This window comes from Chiloscyllium plagiosum, unplaced genomic scaffold (assembly GCF_037043375.1).
Source record: "Chiloscyllium plagiosum isolate Xiang-an unplaced genomic scaffold, Cpla_swu_hap1 HiC_scaffold_28, whole genome shotgun sequence".
Taxonomy (NCBI): domain Eukaryota; kingdom Metazoa; phylum Chordata; class Chondrichthyes; order Orectolobiformes; family Hemiscylliidae; genus Chiloscyllium; species Chiloscyllium plagiosum.
This window is the reverse complement of record NW_028270166.1, coordinates 7,595,413-7,611,703: the sequence shown is the minus strand read 5'-3', so window position 1 is coordinate 7,611,703 and position 16,291 is coordinate 7,595,413. Positions and strand designations below refer to the sequence as shown.

At 49.7% G+C, this 16,291-nt stretch overlaps 1 protein-coding gene across 4 annotated transcripts in view; it reads left to right on the top strand.

Moving 5' to 3' along the window:
* Positions 1-16,291, top strand: part of slc5a5 (solute carrier family 5 member 5) — a 97,464-nt gene that overhangs the window by 67,160 nt on the left and 14,013 nt on the right. For all 4 annotated transcript variants that reach the window (XM_043721428.2, XM_087975958.1, XM_087975959.1 and 1 more), the window contains exons 8-9: positions 9,954-10,042; positions 11,456-11,568. In XM_043721428.2, the coding sequence (XP_043577363.2) occupies positions 9,954-10,042; positions 11,456-11,568 (202 nt within the window). The remainder of the gene's footprint in view (positions 1-9,953; positions 10,043-11,455; positions 11,569-16,291) is intronic.

The following is a 16,291-nucleotide window of genomic DNA, read 5'->3' as shown; positions in this document are numbered from 1 at the left end:
TGAGAGTGAATAAATGCATGGACAGGTGCAGTATACTGAGGGAGTGGGTACATGCACGGGCAGGTGCAGTATACCGAGGGAGAGGGTAAATGCACGGGCAGGTGCAGTATACTGAGGGAGTGGGTACATGCATGGACAGGTGCAGTATACCGACGGAGAGGGTAAATGCACCGGCAGGTGCAGTATACTGAGGGAGTGGGTAAACGCACGGGCAGGTGCAGTATAATGAGGGAGTGAATAAATGCATGGACAGGTGCAGTATACTGAGGGTGCGGGTAAATGCATGGACAGGTGCAGTATACTGAGGGAGTGAGTAAATGCATGGGCAGGTGCAGTATACCGAGGGAGTGGGTAAATGCACGGGCAGGTGCAGTATACTGAGGGAGTGGGTACATTCACGGGCAGGTGCAGTATACCGAGGGACAGGGTAAATGCACGGGCAGGTGCAGTATACCGAGGGTGTGGGTAAACGCACGGGCAGGTGCAGTATACCGAGGGAGTGGGTAAAAGCACGGGCAGGTGCTATATACCAAGGGAGAGGGTAAATGCACGGGCAGGTGCAGTATACCGAGGGAGTGGGTAAATGCATGGACAGGTGCAGTATACGTAGGGAGTGGGTACATGCAAGGGCAGGTGCAGTATACCGAGTGATAGGCTAAATGCACGGACAGGTGCAGTCTACTGAGGGAGTGGGTAAATCCATGGGCCGGTGCAGTATTGTGAGGGAGTGGGTAAATGCATGGACAGGTGCAGTATTCTGAGGGAGTGGGTAAATGCGTGGACAGGTGCAGTATACTGAGGGAGTGGGTAAATGCATGGACCGGTGCAGTATACTGAGGGAGTGGGTAAATGCGTGGACAGGTGCTGTATACTGAGGGAGTGGTTAAATGCATGGACAGATGCAGTATACTGAGGGAGTGGGTAAATGCATGGACAGGTGCAGTATACTGAGGGAGTGGGTAAATGCATGGACAGGTGCAGTATACTGAGGGAGAGGGTAAATGCACGGGCAGGTGCTGTATACTGAGGGAGTGGGTAAATGCATGGACAAGTGCAGTATACTGAGGGAGAGGGTAAATGCACGGGCAGGTGCAGTCTACTGAGGGAGTGGGTAAATGCACGGGCAGGTGCAGTATACCGAGGGAGTGGGTAAATGCATGGACAGGTGCAGTATACGTAGGGAGTGGGTAAACGCACGGGCAGGTGCAGTATACCGAGGGAGAGGGTAAATGCACGGGCAGGTGCTGTATACTGAGGGAGTGGGTACATGCACGGGCAGGTGCAGTACACCGAGGGAGAGGGTAAATGCACAGGCAGGTGCAGTATACCGAGGGAGTGGGTAAATGCATGGACAGGTGCATTATACCGAGGGAGAGGGTAAATGCATGGGCAGGGGCTGTATACTGAGGGAGTGGGTACATGCATGGACAGGTGCAGTACACCGAGGGAGAGGGTAAATGCACAGGCAGGTGCAGTATACCGAGGGAGTGGGTAAATGCATGGACAGGTGCCGTATACCGAGGGAGTGGGTAAATGCATGGACAGGTGCAGTATACTGAGGGAGTGGGTAAATGCACGGGCAGGTGCAGTATACTGAGGGAGTGGGTAAATGCACGGGCAGGTGCAGTATACCGAGGGAGTGGGTAAATGCACGGACAGGTGCAGTATACTGAGGGAGTGGGTAAATGCACGGGCAGGTGCAGTATACCGAGGGAGTGGGTAAATGCACGGGCAGGTGCAGTATACTGAGGGAGTGGGTAAATGCATGGACAGGTGCAGTATACTGAGGGAGTGGGTAAATGCATGGACAGGTGCAGTATACTGAGGGAGTGGGTAAATGCATGCACAGGTGCAGTATACTGAGGGAGTGGGTAAATGCACGGGCAGGTGCAGTATACTGAGGGAGTGGGTAAATGCATGGACAGGTGCAGTATACTGAGGGAGTGGGTAAATGCACGGGCAGGTGCAGTATACTGAGGGAGTGGGTAAATGCATGCACAGGTGCAGTATACTGAGGGAGTGGGTAAATGCACGGGCAGGTGCAGTATACTAAGGGAGTGGGTAAATGCACGGGCAGGTGCAGTATACCGAGGGAGTGGGTAAATGCATGGACAGGTGCAGTACACCGAGGGAGAGGGTAAATGCACAGGCAGGTGCAGTATACCGAGGGAGTGGGTAAATGCATGGACAGGTGCCGTATACCGAGGGAGAGGGTAAATGCACGGGCAGGTGCAGTATACCGAGGGAGTGGGTAAATGCACGGGCAGGTGCAGTATACCGAGGGAGTGGGTAAATGCACGGACAGGTGCAGTATACTGAGGGAGTGGGTAAATGCACGGGCAGGTGCAGTATACCGAGGGAGTGGGTAAATGCACGGGCAGGTGCAGTATACTGAGGGAGTGGGTAAATGCATGGACAGGTGCAGTATACTGAGGGAGTGGGTAAATGCACGGGCAGGTGCAGTATACTGAGGGAGTGGGTAAATCCACGGGCAGGTGCAGTATACTGAGGGAGTGGGTAAATGCACGGGCAGGTGCAGTATACTGAGGGAGTGGGTAAATGCATGGGCAGGTGCAGTATACTGAGGGAGTGGGTAAATGCACGGGCAGGTGCAGTATACTAAGGGAGTGGGTAAATGCACGGGCAGGTGCAGTCTACTGAGGGAGTGGGTAAATGCACGGGCAGGTGCAGTATACTGAGGGAGTGGGTAAATGCACGGGTAGGTGCAGTATACTGAGGGAGTGGGTAAATGCATGCACAGGTGCAGTATACTGAGGGAGTGGGTAAATGCACGGGCAGGTGCAGTATACTGAGGGAGTGGGTAAATCCACGGGCAGGTGCAGTATACTGAGGGAGTGGGTAAATGCACGGGCAGGTGCAGTATACTGAGGGAGTGGGTAAATGCACGGGCAGGTGCAGTATACTGAGGGAGTGGGTAAATCCACGGGCAGGTGCAGTATACTGAGGGAGTGGGTAAATGCACGGGCAGGTGCAGTATACTGAGGGAGTGGGTAAATGCACGGGCAGGTGCAGTATACTGAGGGAGAGGGTAAATGCACGGACAGGTGCAGTATACTGAGGGAGTGGGTAAATGCACGGGCAGGTGCAGTATACTGAGGGAGTGGGTACATGCAAGGGCAGGTGCAGTATACCGAGTGATAGGCTAAATGCACGGACAGGTGCAGTCTACTGAGGGAGTGGGTAAATGCATGGACAGGTGCAGTATACTGAGGGAGTGGGTAAATGCACGGACAGGTGCAGTATACTGAGGGAGTGGGTACATGCAAGGGCAGGTGCAGTATACCGAGTGATAGGCTAAATGCACGGACAGGTGCAGTCTACTGAGGGAGTGGGTAAATGCATGGGCAGGTGCAGTATACTGAGGGAGTGGGTAAATGCATGGACAGGTGCAGTATACTGAGGGAGTGGGTAAATGCATGGACAGGTGCAGTATACTGAGGGAGTGGGTAAATGCATGGGCAGGTGCAGTATACTGAGGGAGTGGGTAAATGCATGGACAGGTGCAGTATACTGCGGGAGTGGGTAAATGCATGGACAGGTGCAGTATACTTGAGGGAGTGGGTAAATGCATGGGCAGGTGCAGTATACTGAGGGAGTGGGTAAATGCATGGGCAGGTGCAGTATACTGAGGGAGTGGGTAAATGCATGGGCAGGTGCAGTATACTGAGGGAGTGGGTAAATGCATGGGCAGGTGCAGTATACTGAGGGAGTGGGTAAATGCATGGGCAGGTGCAGTATACTGAGGGAGTGGGTAAATGCATGGACAGGTGCAGTATAGTGAGGGAGTGGGTAAATGCATGGACAGGTGCAGTATACTGAGGGAGTGGGTAAATGCATGGGCAGGTGCAGTATACTGAGGGAGTGGGTAAATGCATGGGCAGGTGCAGTATACTGAGGGAGTGGGTAAATGCATGGGCAGGTGCAGTATACTGAGGGAGTGAGTAAATGCATGGACAGGTGCAGTATACTGAGGGAGTGGGTACATGCACGGGCAGGTGCAGTATACTGAGGGAGAGGGTAAATGCACGGGCAGGTGCAGTATACTGAGGGAGTGGGTACATGCATGGACAGGTGCAGTATACCGACGGAGAGGGTAAATGCACCGGCAGGTGCAGTATACTGAGGGAGTGGGTAAACGCACGGGCAGGTGCAGTATACTGAGGGAGTGGGTAAATGCATGGGCAGGTGCAGTATACTGAGGGAGTGGGTAAATGCATGGACAGGTGCAGTATAGTGAGGGAGTGGGTAAATGCATGGACAGGTGCAGTATACTGAGGGAGTGGGTAAATGCATGGGCAGGTGCAGTATACTGAGGGAGTGGGTAAATGCATGGGCAGGTGCAGTATACTGAGGGAGTGGGTAAATGCATGGGCAGGTGCAGTATACTGAGGGAGTGGGTAAATGCACGGGCAGGTGCAGTATACTGAGGGAGTGAGTAAATGCATGGACAGGTGCAGTATACTGAGGGAGTGGGTACATGCACGGGCAGGTGCAGTATACCGAGGGAGAGGGTAAATGCACGGGCAGGTGCAGTATACCGAGGGAGAGGGTAAATGCACGGGCAGGTGCAGTATACTGAGGGAGTGGGTACATGCATGGACAGGTGCAGTATACCGACGGAGAGGGTAAATGCACGGGCAGGTGCAGTATACTGAGGGAGTGGGTAAATGCACCGGCAGGTGCAGTATACTGAGGGAGTGGGTAAATGCATGGACAGGTGCAGTATACTGAGGGAGTGGGTAAACGCACGGGCAGGTGCAGTATACTGAGGGAGTGAATAAATGCATGGACAGGTGCAGTATACTGAGGGTGTGGGTAAATGCATGGGCAGGTGCAGTATACTGAGGGAGTGGGTAAATGCACGGGCAGGTGCAGTATACTGAGGGAGTGAGTAAATGCATGGACAGGTGCAGTATACTGAGGGAGTGGGTAAATGCACGGGCAGGTGCAGTATACTGAGGGAGTGGGTGCATACACGGGCAGGTGCAGTATACCGAGGGAGTGGGTAAATGCACGGGCAGGTGCAGTATACTGAGGGAGTGGGTAAATGCATGAACAGGTGCAGTATACTGAGGGAGAGGGTAAATGCACGGGCAGGTGCTGTATACTGAGGGAGTGGGTACATTCACGGGCAGGTGCAGTATACCGAGGGACAGGGTAAATGCACGGGCAGGTGCAGTATACCGAGGGTGTGGGTAAACGCACGGGCAGGTGCAGTATACCGAGGGAGAGGGTAAATGCACGGGCAGGTGCTGTATACTGAGGGAGTGCGTACATGTACGGGCAGGTGCAGTATACCGAGGGAGTGGGTAAAAGCACGGGCAGGTGCAATATACCAAGGGAGAGGGTAAATGCACGGGCAGGTGCAGTATACCGAGGGAGTGGGTAAATGCATGGACAGGTGCAGTATACTGAGGGAGTGGGTAAATGCACGGGCAGGTGCAGTATACGTAGGGAGTGGGTACATGCAAGGGCAGGTGCAGTATACCGAGTGATAGGCTAAATGCATGGACAGGTGCAATATACCAAGGGAGAGGGTAAATGCATGGACAGGTGCCGTATACCGAGGGAGTGGGTAAATGCATGGGCAGGTGCAGTATACTGAGGGAGTGGGTAAATGCACTGACAGGTGCAGTATACTGAGGGAGTGGGTAAATGCATGGGCAGGTGCAGTATACTGAGGGAGTGGGTAAATGCATGGGCAGGTGCAGTATACTGAGGGAGTGGGTCAATGCATGGACAGGTGCAGTATACTGAGGGAGTGGGTAAATGCATGGGCAGGTGCAGTATACTGAGGGAGTGGGTCAATGCATGGACAGGTGCAGTATACTGAGAGAGTGGGTCAATGCATGGACAGGTGCAGTATACTGAGAGAGTGGGTAAATGCATGGACAGGTGCGGTATACTGAGGGAGTGCGTCAATGCATGGACAGGTGCAGTATGCTGAGGGAGTGGGTCAATGCATGGACAGTTGCAGTATACTGAGGGAGTGGGTAAATGCATCGACAGTTGCAGTATACTAGGTAAAAACAATGACTGCAGATGCTTGAAATCAGAGTCTAGATTAGAATGGTGCTGGAAAATCACAGCGTGGAGAGATAAGTAAGAAGAGGGTGGGCGTGGGGAGAAATCAGTGTAGAGTACGATAGATGAGTGGGGGAGGGGATTTAGGTGATAGGTCAGGGAGGAGGGTGGAGTGGATAGGTGGAAAAGAAGATAGGCGGGTAGGACAAGTCATGGGGACAGTGCTGAGCTGGAAGTTTGGGACTGGGGTGAGGTGGGGGAAGGGGAAATGAGGAAACTGTTGAAGTCCACATTGATGCCCTGGGGTTGACGTGTTCCGAGGCAGAAGATGAGGCGTTCTTCCTCCAGGCGTCTGGTGGTGCGGGAGCAGCGGTGAAGGAGGCCCAGCACCTCCATGTCCTCAGCAGAGTGGGAGGGGGAGTTCAAATGTTGGGCCACAGGGCGGTGTGGTTGATTGGTGCGGGTGTCCCGGAGATGTTCCCTAAAGCGCTCTGCTAGGAGGCGTCCAGTCTCCCCAATGTAGAGGAGACCGCATCGGGAGCAACGGATACAATAAATGATATTGGTGGATGTGCAGGTAAAACTTTGATGGATGTGGAAGGCTCCTTTAGGGTCTTGGATGGAGGTGAGGGAGGAGGTGTGGGCACAGGATTTGCAATTCCTGCAGTGGCAGGGAAAGATGCCAGGATGGGAGGGTGGGTTGTAGGGGGGGCGTGGACCTGACCAGGTAGTCACGGAGGGAACGGTCTTTGCGGAAGCAGAAAGGGGTGGGGAGGGAAATATATCCCTGGTGGTGGGGTCTGTTTGGAGGTGGCGGAAATGTCGGAGGATGATTTGGTTTATGCGAAGGTTGGGAGGGTGGAAGGTGAGCACCAGGGGCGTTCTGTTCTTGTTACGGTTGGAGGGGTGGGGTCTGAGGGCGGAGATGCGGGATGTGGACGAGATGCGTTGGTGGGCATCTTTAACCACGTGGGAAGGGAAATTGCGGTCTCTAAAGAAGGATGCCATCTGGTGTGTTCTGTGGTGGGATTGCTCCTCCTGGGAGCAGATGTGGCGGAGGCAGAGAAATTGGGAATACGGGATGGCATTTTTGCAGGAGGTTGGGTGGGAAGAGGTGTAATCCAGGTAGCTGCGGGAGTCGGTGGGTTTGTAAAAAATGTCAGTGTCAAGTCGGTCGTCATTAATGGAGATGGAGAGGTCCAGGATGGGGAGGGAGGTGTCAGAGATGGTCCAGGTAAATTTAAGGTCAGGGTGGAATGTGTTGGTGAAGTTGATGAATTGCTCAACCTCCTCGCGGGAGCACGAGGTGGCCCCAATGTGGTCATCAATGTAGCGGAGGAAGAGGTGGGGAGTGGTGCCGGTATAATTACGGAAGATAGACTGTTCTACGTAGCCAACAAAGAGACAGGCATAGCTGGGGCCCATACAGGTGCCCGTGGCTATCCCTTTGGTCTGGAGGAAGTGTGAGGATTCGAAGGAGAAATTGTTAAGGGTGAGGACCAGCTCGGCCAAACGAATGAGAGTGTCGGTGGAGGGGTACTGTTGGGAACGTCTGGAGAGGAAAAAACGGAGGGCTTGGAGGCCCTGGTCATGGCGGATGGAGGTGTAGAGGGATTGGATATCCATGGTGAAGATGAGGCGTTGGGGGCCGGGGAAACGGACGTCTTGGAGAAGGGGGAGGGCGTGGGTGGTGTCTCGAACGTATGTGGGGAATTCCTGGACTAGGGGGGATAGGACAGTGTCGAGGTAGGTAGAGATGAGTTCATTGGAGCAGGAGCATGCTGAGACAATGGGTCGGCCAGGGTGGTCAGGCTTGTGGATCTTGGGAAGGAGGTAGAATCGGGCAGTGTGGGGTTCCTGGATTTTGAGGTTGGAAGCTGTGGGTGGGAGATCTTCTGAGGTGATGAGGTTCTGTATGGTCTGGGAGATGATGGTTTGGTGATGGGGGGTGGGGTCATGGCCGAAGGGGCGGTAGGAAGAGGTGTCTTCGAGTTGGCGTTTGGCTTCAGCGGTGAAGAGGTCAGTGCGCCAGACTACCACTGCGCCCCCTTTATCCGCTGGCTTGATGGTGAGGTCGGGATTGGAGCAGAGGGATTGGAGGGCTGTGCGTTGTGAGGGTGAGAGGTTGGAGGGGTGCAGTATACTGAGGGAGTGGGTAAGTGCATGGACAGGTGCAGTATACTGAGGGAGTGGGTAAATGCACGGGCAGGTGCAGTATACTGAGGGAGTGGGTACATGCACGGGCAGGTGCAGTGTACTGAGGGAGTGGGTAAATGCACGGGCAGGTGCAGTATACTGAGGGAGTGGGTACATGCACGGGCAGGTGCAGTATACTGAGGGAGTGGGTACATGCACGGACAGGTGCAGTATACTGAGGGAGTGGGTAAATGCACGGGCATGGGCAGTATACTGAGGGTGTTGGTTAAAGCACAGGCAGTTGCTGTATTATTTGAGTGCATCCAGTTTGGGAGCAAATGCAGGGAGGTTGGATATTACCTGAGTGGCTGTAAGTTGAGAGAGGTGTGCAGGAGTATGTGCAGAGGGACTCACTAAAGCTTTGGGCAGCTGCTGCCAGGGCATAGTGGGGAATGGCCACTGTTTGCGTTTTTCCTGTTGAAGGTAAATGGGGGTCTGTACAGTTATTGGACCCTCCCCCGCGCCTCAAATATATGTAAACATAATCCTGTACAAGTTAGAAATGCAGTGTTAAAACCGTCAGAATAATCAACCTGTGATAGTGAATTTTGAGAAGATTTATAGCTCAGGTTGAGGTTCTGGTTGTAGGTTTGCTCACTGAGCTGGAAGGTTCATTTCCAGATGTTTCGTCACCCAATTAGTTAACATATTCAGTGGGCCTCATGCGAAGCCCTGTACATGATTCCTGCTTTCTATTTATATTTTTGGGCTTCTTTGGGTTGGTGTTGTAATTTCTTGTGGTGATGTCATTTCCTATGGTGATGTCATTTACTGTTCTTTTTCCCAGGGGATGGTAGATGGGGTCTACCTCGATGTGTTTGTTGATAGAGTTCCAGTTGGGATGCCATGCTTCTAGAAATTCTTGTGCTTGTCTCTGATTTTGTTTTGTGGCTAGTTGGTGTTCGTGTATCCTGGTGGCTACTCTGCATAGTTCCTCTGTGCTGCAGTGTGTGGTGGCTCGTTGAAATAATGTTCTGATGCAGCTTCGTTTGTGGGTGTTGGGATGATTGCTTCTGTAGTTCAATATTTGGTCTACAGCTATGAACTCGAAAGACCCTATACAGACACCAAGCAAAACTAACATCATTTACAAAATACCGTGCAAGAACTGTACAAACACTACATTGGATAAACAAGCAGAAAACTAGCCACCAGGATACATGAACACAACTAGCCACAAAAAGACATGACCCACTCTCACTAGTATCTTTACATACGGATGAGGAAGGACACACTTCGACTGGGACAACACATCCATCTTAGGACAAGCCAAACAGAGACACACGCGAGAATTCCTAGAAGCATGACATTCCAACCAGAACTCTATCAACAAACACATCGAGTTAGACCTCATCTACCACCCCTGGGAAAAAGAACAGGAAATGACATCACCGCAGGAAATGACAACACCAACCCAAAGAAACCCAAACGTATAAATAGAAAGCAGGGATCATGTACAGTGCTTCGCCTGAGGCCCACTGAAAATGTGACCTAGTATGGTGACAAAACGTCTGGAAATGAACCTTCCAGCTCAGTGAGCAAACTCTGATGTTTGCTTGTTTCTATATTTAAAGAACTCCTCTAGTGGCTATGTATGGATATAAAAATATTTTTTATGAATAAAGTATATTTTAACATAAAGAGAAAAGGAATGTGTAGTGGGACCTGGGTGTCCTTGATTGGTTTATCTGAGCTGCTCTTTCTACTCACAGATGATGCCGTTCATGGTGCTGGATATCTTTCAGAACTACCCTGGAGTTCCCGGATTGTTCCTTTCTGCTGCATTCAGTGGGACATTGAGGTACTGCAAGAATTTATGTTAAGCATCACAAGAGTTGGCTCTCCTGAACTTCATTGTGGGTGAAGTTGGCAGAGTGGGTACCTTTTGGCCAAAGCTATGAGAGGGTGATGGTGGACCTCCATCCTTACCTCTGCAGTTTTTTGTGGCGTTAGTGATCTGACGACAATCCAGACAATTCCTGGATATTCATTCCCGCTTTTTCAAGATTAGCTCAGGATTATTGTCCCTGTGATCTTGCTGTATTTGTCCATGTGAATAAAATCTGTGAGGGAATTAGCAACTCTCCCATCAATGGGTTAGAAAGATATCACCGCACTCAAATCCCACCCCAGGATTTGAGCTCGTAAGTGAAGCCACTGACCTTCCTGAGCTGGAAATTTGTTTCTCCTCCTTCAGTGTCATCGAGTCAATGTTCTGGCACTCCATCCTGAATATCATTGCAGTTCAAGTAGGCAGCTCACTACTGCCACCTCATGGGCATTTACCGATGGGCAATAAATTCTTGCCTAGCCGACGATAACCACATCCTCAGAATGAATAAAATTAAAATCAAGGAGGTTCACATTCAATGATGTGCCGAGGGAGCACAACGTGACAGGAGATCAATAATATCTGTGGTTCCCTGGCCATTCAGGTGTACGTTAAAGATTCTGTGACAGTCTTTCAACAGGAAAACTGGGAGGACTCTCTGCATCCAGAGCAACACTTTCTTCCTCAAACTACCTTATTAATGTCAGATCAACGGATTGGCCTTTGCATTGTTTTCTATGGGATCTTGTTGTGTAGATATTGGCTGCTGTATTTACCTAAAAGAGTATCTACCTTTCACTAACTCAGGATTTGAGTTACCAAGCAGTTATTCAGAAAATGTTCAGTATTATTGAATGTTCAGAGATTGGGAAAGCTGTGCTAAAACTGTCAGGCTTTGTTCTTCTTGTGATATAATATTTCAACTGAAGCTCAGAAGCTGTTGTGTTAGGCAGTAAAAGGTAAAGTCCCCAAGGTCCCAGAGGAGCATAGGGCAGCCCTCTCATTATAGAGGGTGGGCTAGTGGTGGTTTAACCTGAGGGTCACCACACCTTCTGCGAGAGGAGGAGTTGAGAAGCAGAGTCCTCTGTGGTCACCTCAGCAGGAATTAGGCAGTAACACCCTGAGATGAAGGATGGTTTTGTCATTGTAGATTGAGGAATGCATGTTGACCAGGATGTCTTCTTGAACTTCTACTTGTGAATCTGAGGTTTAGTGTCCATCTGACAAGCAGTCAGGATCTCAGTTTAACATCTCAGCTGAATGGAATATCAGTGTGTTCTACTCTCGAAGCACATAGTTTCTGATGCCAGGGTCAGAGTGTTAGCAGTTATTTCACGTCAATGTGATTTGAGACCAGACCTTATAAAGCTATTTATCTTACAGCACAGTTTCAACCAGTATCAATGCTATGGCTGCATGCACTGTGGAGGACATCATCAAACCCAGGCTGAAAACATTGACTGAAAAGAAGCTGATTCTAATATCGAAAGGATTGTGTAAGTGTCTAGTCTGTACATTAATGACGTATCCAATCTGCAGGAGCCAAGATTGCACCAATCATTATTAGCAAAGACTAATTCTCCACCTTCCTTTACTGTGTCACAGTCTGTTGCTGAAGAACGCAAGAAGCCAGAGAAGGAACAGGCCAAGTTAACTCTTGACTGCACTTCGCTATTTAATATAATTATGTTGAATCTGCTGCCTCAACTCCACTTGCCTGCATTCTCTCTGTATCACTTCACTCTCTCGATTAATTTTTTCAAATTTGTTCATGGGAGATGGGTGCCACAGGCTGGGCCAGAACTTATTGGCCATCTGTAATTGCCCTTCAGAGGTGGGGCATTGCTGCAGGTAGACCCACAGGGCGGGTTAGCAGGGAGTTCCAGAACTTTGACCCAGCCACAATGAAGGAAGCTGATTTGTTCCATATCAGGATCACTCATGGTGCTGAGGAGAACTTACAGCTTGCACTGTTCCCATGTAACTGCTGCCCTTGTCCTTCGAGATGGTAGGAGTGGCAGGATTGGAAGGTTTGCTCGAAGGTGATGAGGGCTGCAGCTGCTATTGGGCATCAGTGTTGGGCTTGGCCTCACTACCCTGAGGAGCTCCTGCAGAGATGTCCTGGAGCTGAGGTGGCTGACTTCCAACAACTATAACCGTCTTCCAATATATCAAGTAACTAATGGAGAGCTTTCGCCCCCGATGCCCCTTGACTTCAGTTGTACTCGGGTTCCTTGCTACTGTAATCAGACAATCTGCTGTCTTGATGTAAAAGCTGCCACCTTGACCTTCCCCTCTGGAATCCAGCTCTTTATCCATGTTTGAACCAAGGCTGCAATGAGGCAGGAACTCAGTGGCCCTGGCAGAACCCAAACTGGGCGTTGGTCAACGGGTTAGATCAGGGAACAGTGTACATGGGTTTTACTCTACCTTAAATTCCATACTGTACCCGTCCTAGAGTGTTTAAGGAGGACAATGTATCTAACCCCATGCTGTCCCTGCCCTAGGAGTTTTGATGGAGAGAGCTTTACTTTCAGTTTAAATGAGTAGAGAAAGCTGTACTCTATATCTATTCATTTTAAAAGAGTAAAGGAAGCTTTACTTTCATAATAAAAGTGTAGAAGTAGCTATACTCTGTATCTAACCTCGTGCTGTCCTTGCCCTGAGAGTGTTCAATGGGGACAGTGTAGAGAGAGCTCCACTCTGTTTGTAACCCTGTGCTGTCCCTGCCCTGGGAGTGTTTGATGGGGGGGGGGGGGGGGGGGACAGTGTAGAGGGAATTTCACTCTGTATCTAACCCTGTGCTGTCCCTGCCCTGGGAGTGTTTGATGGGGACAGTGTAGAGGGAATTTCACTCTGTATCTAACCCTGTGCTGTCCCTGCCCTGGGAGTGTTTGATGGGGACAGTGTAGAGGGAATTTCACTCTGTATCTAACCCTGTGCTGTCCCTGCCCTGGGAGTGTTTGATGGGGACAGTGTAGAGGGAATTTCACTCTGTATCTAACCCTGTGCTGTCCCTGCCCTGGGAGTGTTTGATGGGGACAGTGTAGAGGGAATTTCACTCTGTATCTAACCCTGTGCTGTCCTTGTCCTGGGAGTGTTTGATGGGGACAGTGTAGAGGGAGTTTCACTCTGTATCTAACCCTGTGCTGTCCCTGCCCTGGGAGTGTTTGATGGGGACAGTGTAGAGGGAATTTCACTCTGTATCTAACCCTGTGCTGTCCTTGTCGTGGGAGTGTTTGATGGGGGTCAGTGTAGAGGGAGCTTTACTCTGTATCTAACCCCGTGCTGTCTCTTTGATGGGGAATATTTGATGGGGACAATACCCGATGGAGTGGAAACATGTCTTATATTGCAGTACAACTGCTTTCGTACTTTCAAGAGGGTCCAAAAGTATTCATAAATACTCACAACACACCGTTCCCTGGTAATTCGAGTTTCAGCTTCATACCCAGTAGAATGCAAGGCCACAAAATAAAACAAAGCCCTGAGGCTCTGTTCCAACCGAGTGCTACATTTCCACAGAGCAGTGAAAGTATTGACCAAAAGAGGTTGTACAGGATTTTGGTGAGGCCTCTTCTGGCGTACTGAGTTCAGCTCCGGTCGTCCAGTTGTAGGAAGGATATTATTAAACTGGAGAGGGTTCAGAAGAGATTTACCAGGATGTTGCCAGGAATAGAAGGTTTGAGTTATAAGGAGAGGCTGGGAGTTTTTTCACTGGAGCATAAGTAACTGAGGGGTGACCTTATGGAGGTTTATAAAATCATGAGGGATACAGACAAGGTGAATAGCTGGGGTATTTTCCCTAGGGTGGGGGAGTGCCAAAGTAGAGGGTATGTTTTTAAGATGAGAGGAGAAAGATTTAAAAAGGGCTTGAGGGGTAACTTTTTTATGTAGAGAGTGTTTCGCATGTAGCATGAACTGCCAGAGGCAGTGGTAGATGTGAGTACAGTTACACCCTTTAAAAGACATTTGGATAAGTATATGAATAGGAAAGGTTTGGAGGATTATGGGCCAAACACAGGCAGGTGAGATTAGATTAGATTCCCTAAAGTGTGGAAACAGGCCCTTCAGCCCAACAATTCCACATCAACCCTCCGAAGAGTAACCCACCCAGACCATTCCCCTACCTTATATTTACCCCTGACTATAGGCAACTTAGCATGGCCAATTCACCTGACCTGCACACCTTTGGACTGTGGGAGGAAACCGGAGCACCTGGAGGAAACCCACGCAGACACGGGGAGAACGTGCAAACTCCACACAGACAGTTGCCCAAGGCTGGAATCAAACCTGTGTCCCTGGCACTGTGAGGCAGCAGTGCTAACCACTGAACCACCTTGCTACCCCCAAAAGAAAAGGTGGGATAGGTTTAGTTGGGGATTTTTGTTGGCATGGACTAGTTGGAGTGAAGGGTCTGTTTCTGTGCTGCACGGCTCCATGACTGTAGAGCTGTGAGGAAGTCGAGGCACTGGAGAGGATGCAAAAATATTGAGAAAGATGAGACAGAAATGAGTGTCAGGAAGAGAGGCTTGTCTTCTTTTCTCTAGAAAAGAGAAGGCCAATGGGTAACCTAATAGAGACCATTAAAATTAGGAAGGGGTTTGATTGAGTAGAAATAGACAAGATGTCAACATTTATGGAAGACCAGCACCACATGCCAAAAATATAAAACAGTCACAAGTCATTTGAAAGAGGAACTTAGTAGAAATGGCTTCACCCAGAGGATTTCGAGAATACAGAATTTGTAACCGCAATGAGTGGTTTGGGGAAAGAAGAATATCATTGGCAGGCAGGTTTGTGGTGAGTGTAAACACTCATTTGGGCCAGTTGTGCTGTTAATCCTGCCCAGTGAGAGCTGGAGATTTAATTGGTTAATGCCAGGAGTACAGGCCATCAGCACAAGTGAAACAGATGATCAAGAGCTTCTTTGGATCCAAGAAATGTTATCTGAGGAATGTGGCTGGCCACGGTGAATAATACAATGTCATGTTGACATCCTTGAGGTTTTTTCAATGTTTATCCTGAAGGTAAGGGAGGGTCTTATCTCATTGGACATCTTCCCTCAGCTCATTCATCTCTCTGTGAATATGATGTTTGTTCAGTAAAGTCTATGATGAATGACGGGATGCCAGCACGGAGTTGGCTTCAATTTCAAATGACCTTCTCCACGACGGCAGTGCCCAGCATGTGAGTGCAAAGGTCAAGGTTCAATCATTTGCAGCCCAGGAGTGTTACCTGGCCTCCTTCTGAGACTGCAGATCATAGACATCAGTGACCAATGGATTCGATTCCCAACAAATAGGAAAATTTCCTTGATATATCCTGTCTATAAAAGTTAGGACGACTCCAATCCGAAACAAGGAGCATGTTCCCAGCCATCCACAGAGCGGGAATCGTCCATGTTATCAAGTGACCTGTACTCACTGCTAATCCAGCCATCAACACACTTTAAGACGAGTCAGTTAGAAGCCTCACCAAATTTTGATGCAAGCATGAACTAGTACTCAGTTTTGGAGATGAGGTGAGTACGTCATGAAGGACTTTGAGAAAACATGAGAGTCCTGACCTTGGTTAGGCCACTTATGGAATACACCATTCAATTCTGGTCTCCCTGTTATTGGAAAGATGCTGTTAAAGTTGAAAGGATGTGGAAAAAATTTACAAGGATGTTACCAGGGTTGGAGGGTTTGAGCTATAGAGAGATATTGAATAGGCTGGGGCTATTTTCCTTGGAGCATCAGAGGCTGAGGGGTGACCTTATAGAGGTTTATAAAATCATGAGAGGCATGGATAGGATAAATAGACAAGGTCTTTCTCAGGGGTGGGGGAATCCAGAACTGGAGGGGAATACATTTAGGGTGAGAGGGGAAAGATTTAAGAGGGACCTAAGGGGCAACGTTTTCACACAGAATGTGATATGTGTATGGAATGAGCTGTCAGAAGATGTGGTGGAGGCTGGTATAATTGCAACATTTAAAAGGCATCTGGATGGGTATATGAATAGGAAGGGTTTAGAGAGATAGGGGCCAAATGCTGCTAAATGGAACTAGATTAATTTAGGATATCTGGTCAGCATGGACGAGTTGGACCGAAGGGTCTGTTTCCACACTGTACATCTCTATGACTATGATTCTATAACTGGCCAGAAGTACTGACACCACACAGGCAAAGGCTACCTGCAACAATGGAGAGTGAACATCTCCTCTTCCCATTCAA